The sequence below is a fragment of the Protopterus annectens genome, chromosome 3.part0 (assembly GCF_019279795.1).
Source record: "Protopterus annectens isolate FY-2018-M chromosome 3.part0, PAN1.0, whole genome shotgun sequence".
NCBI classification, from domain to species: Eukaryota; Metazoa; Chordata; order Ceratodontiformes; family Protopteridae; genus Protopterus; species Protopterus annectens.
The window spans coordinates 915,682,092-915,698,705 of NC_056731.1; the positions used below are offsets into that span (position 1 = coordinate 915,682,092).

The 16,614-nt window shown below is 40.9% G+C and overlaps 1 protein-coding gene across 1 annotated transcript in view; it reads left to right on the top strand.

Moving 5' to 3' along the window:
- The window catches only part of THOC1 (THO complex 1), a 1,639,837-nt gene that overhangs the window by 901,462 nt on the left and 721,761 nt on the right, over positions 1 to 16,614 (top strand). The window contains exon 13 of the mRNA XM_044065238.1: positions 8,561 to 8,627. Coding sequence (XP_043921173.1) covers positions 8,561 to 8,627 — 67 coding nt within the window. The remainder of the gene's footprint in view (positions 1 to 8,560; positions 8,628 to 16,614) is intronic.

A 16,614-nucleotide genomic window follows, 5' to 3' on the forward strand; every position in this document is an offset into this window, starting at 1 on the left:
TGCATCATGGGATATAGGGTTGCCTCGAGCTGGTAAAAGGAGTTCTCGAGCTAAAGCGAGTGCCGAGTCGGAGCCGAGGATCGGCTCCGAACCCATCCAGCAAGAAAGAAGGTGAGAGAAGACAACTAACATGGAACGTTATGGTAGGTACATAACTTCTAATTTTGCGCTATTTGAACCAGCTTGTCAGGCTGATTTGAGGCCGTTGACATGGAGACAATGTTGCTGATTGCTTGACTTCTGCAGTTAAGTGTGCCTGAATTGCAAGCTCTTATGGTGGGTCAACAGGTCAAACCTGTTTAAATAACATCTACTAGTGTGGATGAAATTGATTTGTGAAACCACATGGTTACCCCGCCTCCATTAACTGCTCCTTTCAAGCACTCAGATTTGTTGTAACCATTTATTTCATGCATAGGGGTGTTCCATGATTCAGCAGTTGCAACAATAATATAACCACATAAACTACTACAGCAAATCCATCCATCCGTCCTCTATTCCTTTTTTGCATATAGGGTCGGGGTGTCACTTCAACAGTGACAGTCATCTCAAGCCAGGGTTTACACTGCTGGGTGGTTAGCCCCGCCACGATTGTTCATCCGTACCACACACTCGCACCTACGGGCAATTTAGAGTGCCCAATCCACCTACTGCATGTCTCTGGAATGTGAGAAGAAACTGGAGCACCCGGAGAAAACCCACGCAACTACAGGGAGGCTATGCAAACTCGGCACGCCAGCCGAGAATCGAACCGGAGAACCTGTTGCTGTAAGGTGATAATGCTAACCGCTGCAGCCGTAATAGATTTGATGAATTATTTGGGGTAGTATTTTATATATATTTTTGTAGTATGTAGTAGTAAAACACTACCCCAAATAATTCATCAAATTTATTACCTATGCTTCATGTTTTGCAATAACACCTTAAGTAGCCAGCAGATCTACAGTGGATATAAAAAGTGTACACACCCCTGTAAAAATAGCAGGTCTTTGTGATATAAAAAAAATGAGACCACAGTAAATAATTTCAAAACTTTTCCCACCTTTAATGTGGCCTGTAACCTGTGCAATTCAGTTGAAAAATAAACAAAAATCTGTTAGGGGAAAAAAATACAAAAAGTAAACAAAGTACAATAAGCTGGTTGCATAAGTGTGCACACACTTAAACTAATACTTTGTTGAAGCACCTTTTGATTTAATTACAATATTCAGCCTTCTTGGGTAGGTGTCTATCAGCATGGCACATCTTAACGTGGCAATATTTGTCTACTCTTCTTTGCAAAAATGCTCCTAATCTGTCAGATTGTGAGGGCATCTCTTGTGCAGAGCCCTCTTTAGGTCATCTCACAGATTTTCTATTGGATTTAGGTCTGGGCTCTGGCTGCGCCATTCCAAAACTTTAATTTTCTTCTGGTGAAGCCATTCTTTTGTTGATTTGGATGTATGCTTGGAGTCATTGTTGTGTTGAAAGGTGAAAGTCCTCTTCATCTTTCTAGCAGAGACCTCAAGGTTTTGGGCCAAAGGTGACTGGTATTTGGAACTGTTCATAATTCCCTCCACCTTGACTAAAGGCCCAGTTTCAGCTGAAGAAAAGCAACCCCAAAGCATGATACTGCCACCACCATACTTCACCATGGGAATGGTGTTCTTTTGGTGATGTGAAGTGTTGTTTTTGCGCCAAACGTACCTTTTGGAATTGTGGCCAGAAAGTTCAACCTTGGTCTCATCAGACCATAACACATTTTCCCACATGCTTTTGGGAGACTTGATGAATTGTTTTGCAAATTTTAGCCAGGCCTGGATGTTTGTCTGTGTAAAAAAAAGGCTTCCATCTTGCAACCTTACCCCATAGCCCAGATTCATAGAGAATATGGGAGATTGGTGTCACATGTAGTACACAACCAGTACTTGCTAGAAATTCCTGCAGCTCCTTCAGTGTTGCTGTAGGTCTCTTGGCAACCTCCCTGACCAGTTTTTGTCTTGTCTTTTCAATTTTGGAGGGACGTCTAGTTCTTTGCAGTGTCAGCATTGTCCCATATTTTCTCTACCTTTTGATGACTGTCTTCACTGTGTTCCATGGTATATCCAATGCTTGTACTCTTTTCTTGACTGATACCTTTCAACAATGAGATCCCTTTGATGTTTTGTAAGCTGTTTGCGAACCATTGCTTTTGTTGTAGCAGGCAACTGAGTAAATGTCATGAAAATCCTACTAGGACAGCTGAACTTTATTTGACGTTAATCAGAGTCTCTCTAATTGATGGCAGGTGTGTACTGAAGAAGACTGAATGCTGCAATTAAATCAAAAGGTGCTTCAACAAAGTATTAGTTTAAGAGTGTGTGCACTTGTGCAACCAGCTTATTTTTCCATTTTTTATTTTTTATATTTTTCCCCTAACAGATTTGTTTGTTTTTCAGTTGAGTTGTATAGGTTATAGGTCACATTAAAGGTGGGAAAAGTTGGAAATGATTTATTGTGGTCTCTTTTTTATATCACAAAAACCTGGCATTTTAACAGGGGTGTGTACAATTTTTATATCCACTGTATTCACTTTGTCGAGATAAACTTTGTGACTCCTCTTCTAAAACAGGCATAAGATGTTCTAGTATCTTATGAAAAACAAAAAAAAAGCTCCATATTTGTGTAAATGCAACTTATCCAAGGCAAACATTCTGTAGTCCATAAGACACTGCTCCCAATGTTTGATTAACTTTAATTGATGAACTGTGGTAAGCTGTCATAACCAGTTGTTAAAATTGTTAGCTTTGGTGCTCAAATAGAACATCATTGACACAGAATGAATAATTTTACTTTATACAAAATCAGTTTCATTCAATTCCAATATCTCGGTTATCTCTAACACTAAATTCTTCATTTCATGTGAAGGATTAAATCTTAAATTATTTGCACCAAAGTGTATTACATGCTATTGATATTTTGGGTAGACCGTAGTAATCTTTTTCACTAAATATTTTGCATCAACAAGTTTTAACCCAGGAAGAGCTGATACTATGATTAGCTCCTTATTAATTTTACATATGAACCATTGCTTTTGTTGTAGCAGGCAATTCCTGCAGCCCCTGGGCTTCCGGATATTGGCAAAGGCTCTTGCCACCCCCATAGTGCCTTTTTTAGGCAAGGCTCAAATTCTAAACCTACCACCCTAGAACACCAAAAAGGAAAAAAACTAAGGGTAATGCTGCTCAATGCCAGAAGTCTCAATCTCAAGATGCACGCACTCGAGGCCCTTCTCAATATGGAGAACATCGATGTCTGTGCTGTGACAGAAACCTGGTTCAAGGCTCCTGAGAGCACCCCAGCACTAACAGGTTTCACCTCATATCATGCGTTCCGGCCCCAAAATCCGGACAACACCAAGAAAGGAGGGTGTCCATATTCATAAAGGACACCCACACCTCAAGGTTGGTGGCAACGCACGATGCATCGGAGACCATCCAGGTGCAATTAACCATAGGCAAGACTGCTCTGCAATTTGTAGCATGTTACAGGCCACCCTCTCAAACTCAGGAACCTCACATGGCCTTCCTGAGAACATTGGAGGGCATAAATGTATCTCCAAACACCATCATACTAGGTGACTTCAACTACCCTAATATAGACTGGGAACACTACTCAAGCCCGAACACTCTAACCCAAAGATTCCTGGAGTTCATAAACTCAAATGCCATGGAACAACTAGTCACCATCCCCACAAGAGGAGAAAACATACTTGATCTCATCATCACGAACATGGGATCAAAATGTTCAACACCGAAGTATACCCTCACTGGTGAGATCAGATCATAAACTAATCTCGCTGGAGGTCCTCATCCCGCCCCACCTGAAACAAAAAGACCACAGTGAAAAACTTCTCAAAAGCCGATTTCACACTTCTAAAAACTAGTGTGGTCTCCTTTAAGGCCCCTGAGCCAGTGGTAAACATTTACTCAAACCGCTGAATCACTTACAAATGCCTTCTGCCAGCACCTACAGGACTGCATGGATCAGGCAATCCCAAACAAAACTAAGACTCTCTGTACCAAAGGCAAGCGTCCAGTCTGGTGGACCCCAGCCATAAACAAGCTCTACAACAAAAGGAGGAAGCTACTACAAGATAGAGCAAAATCCTTGAAAGGTAAGACACCTTTGATCATTATAAGTAAAAAACTAAGAGCTCTCATAAAATCATCCAAGGCAAATTTTGAGAGAAAAATCGCCAAGGACTCTAAAGAGAATCATAAGGCCTTCTTTAGCTATGTTAGAAACCTAGGAGGAAACTCCCAGATATGCTCAGAATTAGTTCAAAATGATGTGAAAATTACTGAACCTACACACATTGCCAACATACTGGCTGACAGGTTCAGTGCAAACTTCTCCCCTCCCCCAAAGGAGAGATATCTATTCCAGAGGATTGTAGCCCCCAAACATCTCCAACGCCCAGGTGAGAACTGCCCTCACTAAGGCAAAAACACAGCATCCATGGGACCGGATGGTGTCCCCGGCTGTGTGCTTCATGAACTCAACGAGGAATTAAACCCACAGTTAGGACAGCTGTTTAATCTTAGCCTCACCTCAGGATACGCACCCAAGGAGTGGCGACGCGACTGTGGTCCCACTTCATAAGGGCGGTGCCTCCACAGACCCTGGAAATTACCGCCCCATTAGCTTGACAAGCCTTATCTGCAAAGCCATGGAGAGGATCATAATGGAACTCATAAATAAAGACATAGGGAACTTGCAGACTTTGGATCCAACCCAGTTTGGCTTTGTCAAAGGCAGATCCTGCCTCTTAAACTTGGTTGACTTTTTCGAGACAGTCACCAAGGCCATTGATGAGGAAAGGCAGTCCATACAGCCTACCTCGACCTGGCAAAGGCCTTGACACAATACCCCACTCAGGTATCATCGAAAAACTCATCAGCTTGAATGTAAACCCATACATCACAAGATGGGTTGCAAACTGGCTAAGTGACAGAACCCACAGGGTCAGAGTTGCTGGAGCCATGTCAGACTCAAAGCCTGTCACAAGTGGTGTCCCACAGGGCTCAGTCCTGGGTCCACTCTTGTTCGGCATCTACTTTTCTGAAGTACAAGCAAACACAGGAGGGTTATGGCTGACAAAGTTTGCAGATGACTGCAAACTGGCCATAGTCGAAAACACATCTGACACAGATATCCTCCAGAAGGGCCTCACAGAAGCGGATAACTGGTGCCAGAGCCATGGCCTGAAGTTAAACGCCAAAAAATGCATAGTCATACCCTTCGGGAAAAACAAGGTTAACCCTAGCTACCATATAGGTGGCAATTCACTGAGCACAGAAAAAGTCATCAGAGATCTGGGGACCCAGGTTGACAGTAGCCTTTCGTTTGACACTCATGTTGCTAAGGTAGTTAGGAAAACCTTCTATATCACCCACCTGATCATGAAGGGATTCACATCTAGATCAAGGGAGGTCATCGTCCCCCTGTACTCATCACTCATTAGACCTATGATTGAGTACAATGCCCCGTTCGGAATGTATCTGACCAGACACCTGCTGCAGCTTGAAAGGCCCCAAAGGTTCCTCACCAAAAGGATAAAGGGTCTCAAAAATATGTCTTATGCTGCCCGACTGAAAGAACTCCAGCTCTATTCAGTCTCATACCGCTTGCTCAGAGGTGACCTGTGCCTGACATATAAGGCCATGTCAAACCCAGATTTGATGAATATGCTTCACCTCAAAAAATCTAGATCCCTCAGAACCACAAGGGCGGGAGACTTAAACCTTGACACGGTTATAAATAGAACGTGCTGGAGGGACAGATTCATCACCCAGAGACTCCCTATGCTGGGGAACAAAATCCCGGTACATGTGAGGCAGAGCACCTCTCTGGCCTTGTTCAAGAGGAATCTTGACCAATGGATGGGAGATTGCAGATATACCCCAGGGATTACTTCAGTGTCACTGCTTGACAGAGGCACAGCAAAATGATAGGCATAGTTTTTATTCAAACTAAAGGGGTGGCGAAAGCCACATAACTATGGGCTAGGCTTATAAATGCCCTTGGGCAGATAGCCTAGTATGAACCTATGAGCGATACTACTGGTTTTAACACAGAATCACCAAGTATTAGCACTTCTTTAAAGTGCCCTACTTGGACTTTATTACTCAACCTTTCCTCCACACCTAACTTAGTTTCATTTAAAAATTTCCTCGTAACTTTTTTTTTTTCTCCACATTCCTTATAGTAATATTCGTCATGTCTGTGTTTGGCATTGCTACATTATTAAAAACTTCAAAAGTAACTTAATTGCTGCTATCTAATTGAATTGCGATAGATACTAGTACCCATTTGAATTTCACTCTCATTCAAACTACAGTTACTCTTAGTACCCGTATTTGAGTTACCAACAATTTAACTACTAGAAACTGTACAAAATTAGCTAAATTAACTTCTTGTAATGCCTTATATTTATTTTGCAATCCTTATCACTTTTAGTAACTGTTGATGTTTCTACTGTGCCGATTTCTTCCAGAAAATCTAAACTGGAAGTCAATAACAAACTAGTTTACATGTCCTTAAGCAATTCTCATCCCTAAGGTCTCTAATGTCTTCATCTTCTATACGTGTTTCCACATTTTGATCACACCCTATATTTTCTTCCACATGATGTACCCTACACACAGAGCTTTCTCCAACATTTTATGCTTTCCTTTCTTCCTGTACCTCACATTTTTCTTTTTTTTTCTGTACTGTCCCTGTCTTCTCTAGCTTAATCTGCAGTTTAACATTTTTATTGTGTAAGGAATCACAGTTGCCAGTGTCCACTTCAGACAACTAGTATTTTTACAAATTCCTTCATAAATCCTATACCATAATGGCACTGACAGTCTACTACATCCACTGTTTTGCTGTTTATTATATTAACCAATTTTTGTAACTTTCTATAACTTAAACAGCAGCTATCACTTGATCCCTTATCGTACTTTCCACGTGAATTACATTTTGTTATATACTTAGAATTAATTCATTCATTAAGTACACAAGAGTTTAAAGATTCAATTTGTTTAAATAGTTCTGTATTTAACCAATCAAATTTTCAAAAATAGATGCCCGTTTTAGAAGTCTTCTGATATAGCTTGTAATCCCTGTTGTCACTGATATCACGCAAAATGCATCTTTGCATCTGCATGTCGCCACAAGACATCCGCTGGTTAAGCAGGTCCTTTTTAAAGATGTAAAGCACCTATCCTGTTGAATATGAGCAAAGCAACAAACACACATGCACTACAGCACAGAAAAATCAATAAAATAAAACAAAACATCTGTCACCCCAATATTTTGAAAAGGACAAGAGATCAGACAGAAATTATATATAAAATAATTGTTGCCAAACATATAATGCTGTGTTTTCACAAAATCTCAAACACTTTGAAATAGTTTTTGAAAGTGGTGTTAACACACACGCCCATTCCCACTTACCATAATCACACATGACCTTCCAACATTTAATAAATAAGGCACTCAACACATTGTGCTTTTAACTTTTTTTCCCACCCAAACAAACTGTCGAGCAAATAGCTTTTTAACCCCGTGATAGACAGCTGTGTGTGAGAGAGAGAGAGTGCATACCTTTCATCCTCTTTACTGAAGAAGCCTTTACAAAGCCAGCAGTAGGTAATTTTTAAATATAATCCTATTTCGGTTTGTAAACTTCTTGTTCTAGTTATTTTTATCAATTTGCATATTCTAAACAATAAGAAGTATGAAACTGTAATTTGTGGCTTTATTAACCGACTGTAATCTTTGGTGAATTACCAGAAAAATCAAACATTTTTGAGGGACAAAAGAAAAAATATGAGATATAATGAGGGAGAGTTGAGAGTCATGGGGGGTGTAGTGCCTTGCATGTTATGCATTTTTCATTCATTTGGTCAAATTCGGACATCTGAGGGTATACTCATAGAAGAAAGTGACTAATTGCTTGGGAGGGTTGTATGTGTGCGTGGACATTTAGTACTTGCATAACTTATATTTTTGATGAATAATTCAATAGCATTTACATTGTGACAGCAACTTTGGAACATTAGACAGAGAAGGTATTTTACTTCAAAAATATTAAAAAGTATATAGTAATAAAAAATACAGGACAATTTATCATGTAGCTCATCATCTAAGCAATAATGCTCACCTGGGTGGCTGTTACAGAGAATAACAAACTGTTTAGATATGGAGAGGCCCTCCAGCTACAGTGTCACTTCACAACACCTCTGGACAGTCCATTATTTCCCCATAACACCTGCCCTCTTCGACATTATTGCTTGCATACTGCCCCCCTTTTCTGATGATAGCAGTTGCCACTCAACATATAAAAATGAAGTGGCAAAAAAGGAAAAATAAATGCATTTCTGTTTATCTACTTGAAGTTGCAGTAGTTGTAGGTTATAGATGTTGAAATACCCAAAAGTATGCAATTTAAGGTCTTTGGTGGAAATTTGTATAACTAACCAGTGACGGCAAAATTGTTTCAGTTACTTTATTATATAGTAACCTGTCTAAATCTGCATTTGTATTCTAGCTCCAACTGCATTTTAACAGATGAACAGTCTCTCTGGATAGAGGATACTTTAAAGTTAGTTTATCAGGTTAGTGCTCTCATATTCAAATGTTTAAGAGACTAATGTTGAAGACCTGAAGTTATCATAAGAGACATTTGAGATGTTTTGTTTTTTCTATACTACTGTCTGTTGAAATCATTTATCTTCTGGTTTTTGATATCCTTGCAGTTGTATATTTCATGTTACTAATATAAGAAAAAGTAAGTGAATGGACACTGTACCACTGAACAGCCTTACAAAAAAAAAAAAATAAAGCAAGATTGAATGAAGGTCAGAGTTGATTGTGTTAAATAAAGGAGAGTAGGGGATAAATCCTCTGCATGCAGAATGGGGATAACGAACAGTTTTATGTAAAATGCCATTTTGCAATGTTTGCTTTCATACAGCTTTCTGTGCCACTGTACACCTATCAAGATTGAATTGCTTCCCTTTGGGGCTCTTGAAAGTCTGAAATTGCATATATTGACTCAGTAGTTATTATAAGAGTTTCAGCCTCATTAAGCACAGCTATAGCTAGTACTACCTTACATGGTTTTATTTTGTGAAATATTGCATAAGTCATTCTCACTGGGTTTTCCTTATATTTCACAAATTTTGTGGTAGTACTGTTTCCCTTGTGAAACATATTTGTAGGACTTGTAAATTATCCTAATGTTTGTGTTGTGCCACATATTGTATAAGCTGATGTAGGACTACACCAGTTCACTTCTTTTTATTGCTCATTAGCCTTTTTTATCAGGGCTGCTGTTCTTTCCAAATAATTTTCTTCATCATAGATGCTTGCCTACGCACATTTTCTAATAGATATTACCTTGTTTGCATTTCTTTTTCAAAAGCTGTTTTTAGAACTGCAATTTTTAAAAATGTTTATGGAAAGAAACAAAGTTGGTAACTGTTCTGTCTTCTGAGCTAGTTTCTGTAGGGGCAGATGTTTGAAAAAAACGCACTAGAAGTGTTAGGTAAGCTCCAGGTAGCTACAGTGCTTCTAATTTCAGAAGCAACTGAAAAGAGAGAAGCCAAGCTACCAGTTGATATGAAACAGAAGGGCTTCTCCAAGAAAAGGAGTTTGTTGAGTCTTAAATAAAAGTTGTTGTTACATCTTTATGCAATTTATTTTTATGTAGCCCCCAAATTGTAATGGGGTTAATTTAAACTCACCTTTACACAAGTTTTGGATTTTTTTCTCTTCCTTTAAAGTTGGATTTGCATTTTATCAAATTTTGACACTGTACTGATCACACTGAGATGGTGGGAGGTTATTTTGGTTTCATCCCAGAACTAAGTTATTCTTTTAATCCTATTTCTCTGTCCAATTCCTGTACTTATTGTGGCCAACACAGGTGTACTTTATACATTGGTATTCCTGTGTTTTTTTAAAGTCCCTCCATCCAGCCTTCTTTCTCCATATATCATTCATCCCCTTTTTTCCCCCAAACGCCTGTTGACAGCCTCAGAATTGATTGCGTTAAATAAATGGATGCAGGGGATAAGTCTTCTACGTGTGGAATCAGGATAGTAGTAAACATCTTAATGTAAAATGCCATTTTGCAATGTTTGCTTTCATACAACTTTCTTCATAATCATTTAGTGACTTTAGTTGTCAAGTCATAAACATTCCAAAATATGAGACAAAAATCTGAATATTTGATAAGTTTTCCATTTTCCTCCATGCTGCAGTCTTACTTGAGAACTGTTTTGAATTTCCTATCCCAGTAACAACTTCCACATGATCCTATGGTATTACTAGTCCAGTGGAGAAGATAATTATCCTCCCCATCTTCCTTTGGGCCATGCCTGAAACATTTTCTAGTTGAACTTGCCTGAAGACATCCTTACTAATTCCCCAAACCACTTAGTCAGTGCCTCTTAACTAAGAGAGGCATTGATTCTACTCTGTGATCCCAGTGTACCAGAGATTAAGTTCAGTTGAATTGCAGAAGAACCTTATTTCTGTTTCTTATATTCACCATGTCATCCTTTCAGTCATTACCCAAAGGGTGTGACCATAAATGAGGATGGTACAAAGACTGATCGCAAATTATGAATTTCATCTTGTAGCTAAGATCCTGCTTCACCACCATACTCTGGTATAGTGCCTGCAGACCTTCTCTTCCACCCTTCCACTGGTCAGTTGTCCAGTTCTCCTTACTTTCACTCATGCAGGTAGTATATCTGCTCCTCATTTGCATGCAAAGTGAAAAGTTTAATTTCTTCTTGATGGCAGCCATGACATCTGAGGTAGAGATGGTGATTTTCATCCCATACACTTCACACATCAGCAGACTGCTCTACTTGCTGCTGCAGATTATAGTTACCTAAGGCTAAGGGAACAGTTTTATCAGCAGATAGGAAAAACAACTCGTATGTTTTGAGACTTAACACTACTTAGACCTTTGCTGGGGTGTAGTATCTTGTCCCTAAAAGTCATAAACAGGAGGTGGCAATGAGGCACATGCCCTTGCTATAGTCTTGTGCCCGTCTTTAATTTATTAGTTAATGCTGAGAAAGTGAACTTGAGCCTCAACTATAAATATGTGGAATACATGGAGCAAAAAATGTACAGCAGTAGCCATGGGACCCTGTACTGTTTTAGTGCTTATTACAATAAATCAAAGTATGTAGGCATTTTCTGGGTCCACAGAATAGTTCTATGTAGTATTGGCTAGCTACTGTGGACACCCCTCCTCATTGTCTGTGCAAGGACAAAGAATCATTGTCAAGATAAAATCTGCATTGCTTCTTTTGAAACAGAGACTCAACTGTTGGGTGAAAGCTCTTTTCCAGTGTGTTGGCATAGGCTTCCTCAGAGAGGCTGAGGAATGTGATGTCTGTGTAATTGAAATGCCCTGTCCTGCCCCCTTTTGAAAATGGAGGTCACCACACCAGTTTGACAATCCTGGGGTACTATCGCAACTTTCTGCACAATATCGAAAAGACACATTATTCAGAACACCCATCAGTGTCTAGTGCCTTCATCATATGCAGCTGGACCTCAATTTTCCACAACTTTGTCAAGAGTGAAACGCAAAAACTGCAGTAACCTCATCCATAAAAAGTGGTCCTACCAGCTGCTTCTGAAACTTCCTGCTGTCTGTCTGCGGCATTTTGTTAATTTTTTGATTGGTTAAATCATTAGAATAGTCTTGTAGTTTAAGAAGAGTTCTTTTGCTTTACATCTTTACTTGAGAACTCTTGAGTTTACATGTATCAGTTCCCTCGAAGATACCTGCACCTCTTCCACCTAAGAGGAAACTTGATATAGCCTTGATGTTTCCTGTCAAAACCACATTGGTATCGGTGAGCATTCTGAAGAAGGCAATGAGAGCCAGACTCTTAACCCCACCCTCCACATTTAACTAAAGAGACTCCGCTCCACTTTGAGAGGTTATTATGATCAAGCATATGTTCCTGTTAAATTATGCAGACAAATGTTTGCCACCTTAAATTTAAAATACCTAAGCTTTCAGTCGTTCCATCTGTTTTATATTCTTATAAGTGTGTTTATAATGTACTTTCTCATAAATCCTAATATTTTTAATTTTCTGAGAATACTAGAAGAGAGTTTCTTTATATTTGAGGGATAACTTGCTGTATGTACTTTTTTATACTGCTAACATAACATAACTGCTGTTATTCAAGTGCTATAGACATATACCCCTCAACCTCAAAGCACAAGAAATATGAACAAAGCCAAAAATTGTAGAGGGGAGAACTAATGCCCAAAATCAGAGACATTTTAAATATTGCTGTATTAAACTTAGGAAGTTGCTAGAGTAACAGGTTTTACATTGGCATGCATTTACTGAAGGATATGAAGTCTGAAAAACATTTGTATGTCATTATTTAGTAACTTCAGTTCTCAAACATAAACTTTCCAAAATATAAGACAAAAATCTGGATATTTGAGAGGTATGGCTACTGATATGTTTTCTGTTTTAGACAGTTTTTTACATTCTTCCTACTATTTGAAGCATATGCGAGTACTTGTCATTTCTGAAATCGTTCAGTTTATTTACTATTTTAAAACAAAATTGGTGATGTGCATGAAGAGCCACAGGATTTTTGAGCTCATCAGTATGTGGTCTGGAAAACATTGTCTTGAAAAAGTAGTGCTTCCGGAAAGCAAGAATTTCTGTGTGCGTGTGTGTGTGCGCGCGTGTGTATAATGATTTTTGCTTGGATTTTCAGTATGGAACAGGTAGAGAAGTTGAGTCTGAAGGTAACCTCAGTTCTGCAGTGTCTGTGTATTTTTCTTTGGTTTTAAAACATTCAGTCCTGTGCATGCATGAACCTGAAGTGACACAAATTGAGGGTGCTGTGAAGCTATGAAAGTGCAGATAGTTTAGAAGGATTGTGTTGACAGCACTAGTTGGTTAGTCATGTAGCATAACTGGTGTTATTATCTAGCTGTCTGTATTGCTGATTAGTATTTTTGTCTCCTGTATTCATTCAAGTCACTGAATTTAGTTACAAGTTGTGCATCACTACTTTGCATATATGACTAATAACATTATCTTAGCATGGTTTGAAATTTCCCTTGTTGAAGTTGAGAGGTTACGCCTTTTGCAAGAGGCAAAATTAATTTGATACATATGAATCTGTTCTATAAAAATTGTTCCTTAAAGCTGTTTACATATCTGGTAGTATAAGTAAAGGTTAACAGTGAAGGTCTGTTGCTTTGTTATTGTTAAAGGTCAATCTAGCACACTGCTTTTCCATTTTGTTTGTGCCTTTGGTTTGATGTGCAGTTGTAGCATCCTGATGTTCATCGTGTTTCACTGTTGCAGTCATAACTGTAGGGTGCTCCTGCCGGCAGGCAGCCCGAGGTCGGCCAGAATCCCAAAGTCTGGGTCCGGCGTCGGCTGTACAATCCAGTACCCTGACGTCAGCACGCTCTGGTACATAGCCCTCAGCCGACGCCATCTTCTCCAGTCTTTCTTGCCGTGCGGTGGAAAGCAGCTTGCAAGTCGTTGGTTGGCGATTTTCGAACAGCGTTTTTGGTTGTTGTCGGTCCGAAGTTCTTACTTCTCTTCTCAAAGCTAAGTACCCCGTTGGAGAATCTTTTTCTTGTTCCTCCGATGTCAGAAAAAGTTAATAATTGTATTACGTGTGGGAAACAAATACCTCATAAAGATTTCCACTCTTACTGTCCACCTTGCTTAGGCCCTGACCACGACGTCTCTTGTTGTCGGTTCTGTGCCAGGTTTAATTCTCGTACTATCAAACGCAGGTACGACTGGGCTCTGAATTACTTTGGCAGACGCTTCAATTATAGAATGTCGTCGGATACTACCGGAATTCAAAAGAAGTGCAAAGACAAGGACAGGCCTCCGATGTCCAAACAGGACTCGTTGCAGCTGGAGCTGGCGTCTGGTTCGGCTGTCGTCAGTGAGGCGCTTTTGCAGCCCCTGTTGTCCGCCACTTCTGAACCGATGGCCGATACGGACTCCCATGGGGAGCCATCAAGGCCTTCTATTTTATCTGCTGCAGGACCTTTGGACGTCGCTCTCTCGGATGGGTCTGGAACCGCTGTGCAGGTACCGTCTTCTGAGGGGGTATTCAGGCCTACTCACATCACTATTTCAAAGGCAAAGACAAAGACTCCTGTTAAGTCCAAAGCTCCTGCTCAAGCTACTTCTGAATCTACTCCCAGGATACAGAAGCAATTGTTAAGGATGGCTGAAGATTTGCTTTCTATGATTAGGGGTTCTCACCCCCCCCCCTGAGAAAAGGCCTCGACAGGATGTTCCTGTGGATTCCTCTGACCAGGCTTCTATATCTTCTGTCTCTTCCTCTGATCAGGAATATTCTTTTCCTCCTTATGAGGATTCGGATGCTGAGGACTCCTTGCCCTCTGCTTCTCCGCCTGAAGATTTTTCTTTTGGGGAAACCTTACATGAGATGAGGGAACATTTTCATTGGGAAGGTCAGGATTATTCTGCTTCCAAGAAGAGGCTTAGAGAATTCCTTCTTCTTCCTCAACATAGGCCTTTGGCTATCCCTCCTGTTCTTGACATTGTGGATGATGCTTTTTCCGAGGCTAATTTGAATCCTGATTCCGTGCCTCCTGCTCCCTCTAAGCCTGATAGGTTTTATAGGGATGTCCTTCAAGGATGCATCTGCAGTCCTTACAAATGGGTTGTCCTGTCGTCAGGCAGCCCTTCGGTCGGCCGGATTCCAAAGTCTGGGTCTGGCCTCGGCTGGTGTCGCACTTCACCCGACGTCATAGCTGCAGTTATTCGGGTATAAAGGCATCAGCCGACGCCATTTTCCTCAGTCTTTCTTGCCGCGTGGCGCCCGAAGCAGAAGCTGTTCGCAAGTGCCGGTCGGTCCGAACCAGAGATTACTACTACCGAATACTTCTACTACTACCAAAGACTTCTAAAAAGCTAAGTACCCCGTTGGGGACCCTTTCTTGCCTCAGCCGATGTCAGAAAAAGTGAATAACTGTTTAAATTGTGGGAAACAAATACCTCATAAAGATTTCCACTCTTACTGCTTACCTTGCTTAGGCCCAAACCACGACGTAGCTGCTTGTCTAGCCTGTGCTTCTTTCAACCGACGAATGCTTAGACGTCGGTCTGAATTTGCTGAAGAGTTTTTCGGCTCCGCGTTTGCTTACATTATGCCGTCGGATCCTCCGACTACGCAAATATCTAAAAAACGCAAGGAAAAAGACCGACACTCGCGGTCCGCGACTTCGGCCGAAACCACGGTTAAGCCAACCGCGAGTGCCTCGGTTTCGGCTGAAACCGAGCAAGCGGTCCTTCCTTCAGCCGAAAACTTACCTCCAACCGAGGCCTCTTCCAACCTGGTGGAATCGGCTTCTGAAATCCCACCTGCTCTTGCAGTTTCTCAGGAATTATCTGACACTATTCCCTTGGATATTTCAACTCCTGCACGTGGAGCTGCTAGGCCACCTGCAGCCATGTCTATTAAGGCCTTTGCCAGGGCTAAAGCAGCCAAATCTACTAAATCTGTGCCTGCTAAGACCCCCTCTCAGGCCTAGCTCTAGTTCACAAATGCTTAGTCTAGCAGAGGATCTCATTTCTTTAATCCGGGGATCCCAACCTCACCCAGACAGGGCCTCTCACCCACCTCCAGAGAAGAGGCCTAGAGCAGAGCCCCCTGAGCCAGTTTCTACAGATGATTCCTCTGATGAGTCAGATAACACAAACCCTCCAGAGGGCCCTTTCTCCCCTTATGAAGACTCTGATGCTGAAGAGTGCATTCCTTCTGCCTCTCCGCCTGAGGAATTTTCCTTTGGGGAAACCTTGCATGCTATGAGGGAACAATTTCAGTGGCAGGGCCAGGATTTTTCAGACTCTAGAAAAAGGCTTAGAGCTTTTCTGCATTTACCACAACATAGGCCTTTAGCCATCCCACCAGTTCTCTCTGTTGTAGATGATGCATTTAATGATACTTGTACTGCTCCTGATTCACTACCTCCGGCCCCTGCTAAGCCCAATAGGTACTACAGGGTCCCAGACACGCATTATCATTTGTATAAGGCTCCTTTTGCAGATCCCGAGACTATCTCCCAGGGACCTAAGGCTGTAGCAGCTACCTCTGCCAGAAACCCCCTCCCCTCTGAAAGGGAATCCAGGTCCTTAGAGAGATGGGGTAAAAAAGTATACACTTCTGCTACTCTTTCAGCTAGGGCCTTGAACTGTCAATTCCACATGATCCAGTATCAAGAATTTATGCTAGACCAGTTAACCAAAAAGCTGTCCTCGGATGAACCATTAGACAAAAAATCTGTTCAGGAAATAGTACATAACATTCAGCAAGTCAGTAACCATTCCTTAAAATGCGGCTATGATGCACTGGAGGCTTCCTTTAGATCAGCCATGACTGGCACAGTTATCAGAAGGCATGCATGGTTAAAAGAGCAGGCCTTACCAGACCATGTCAAATCAAAGCTACTAGATGCTCCCATGGACAAGATCAATTTGTTTGGCTCTCCTGCACAACAGGTGCTGAAGAAGATGGAAGAGAAGGCAAAATCTGTCCA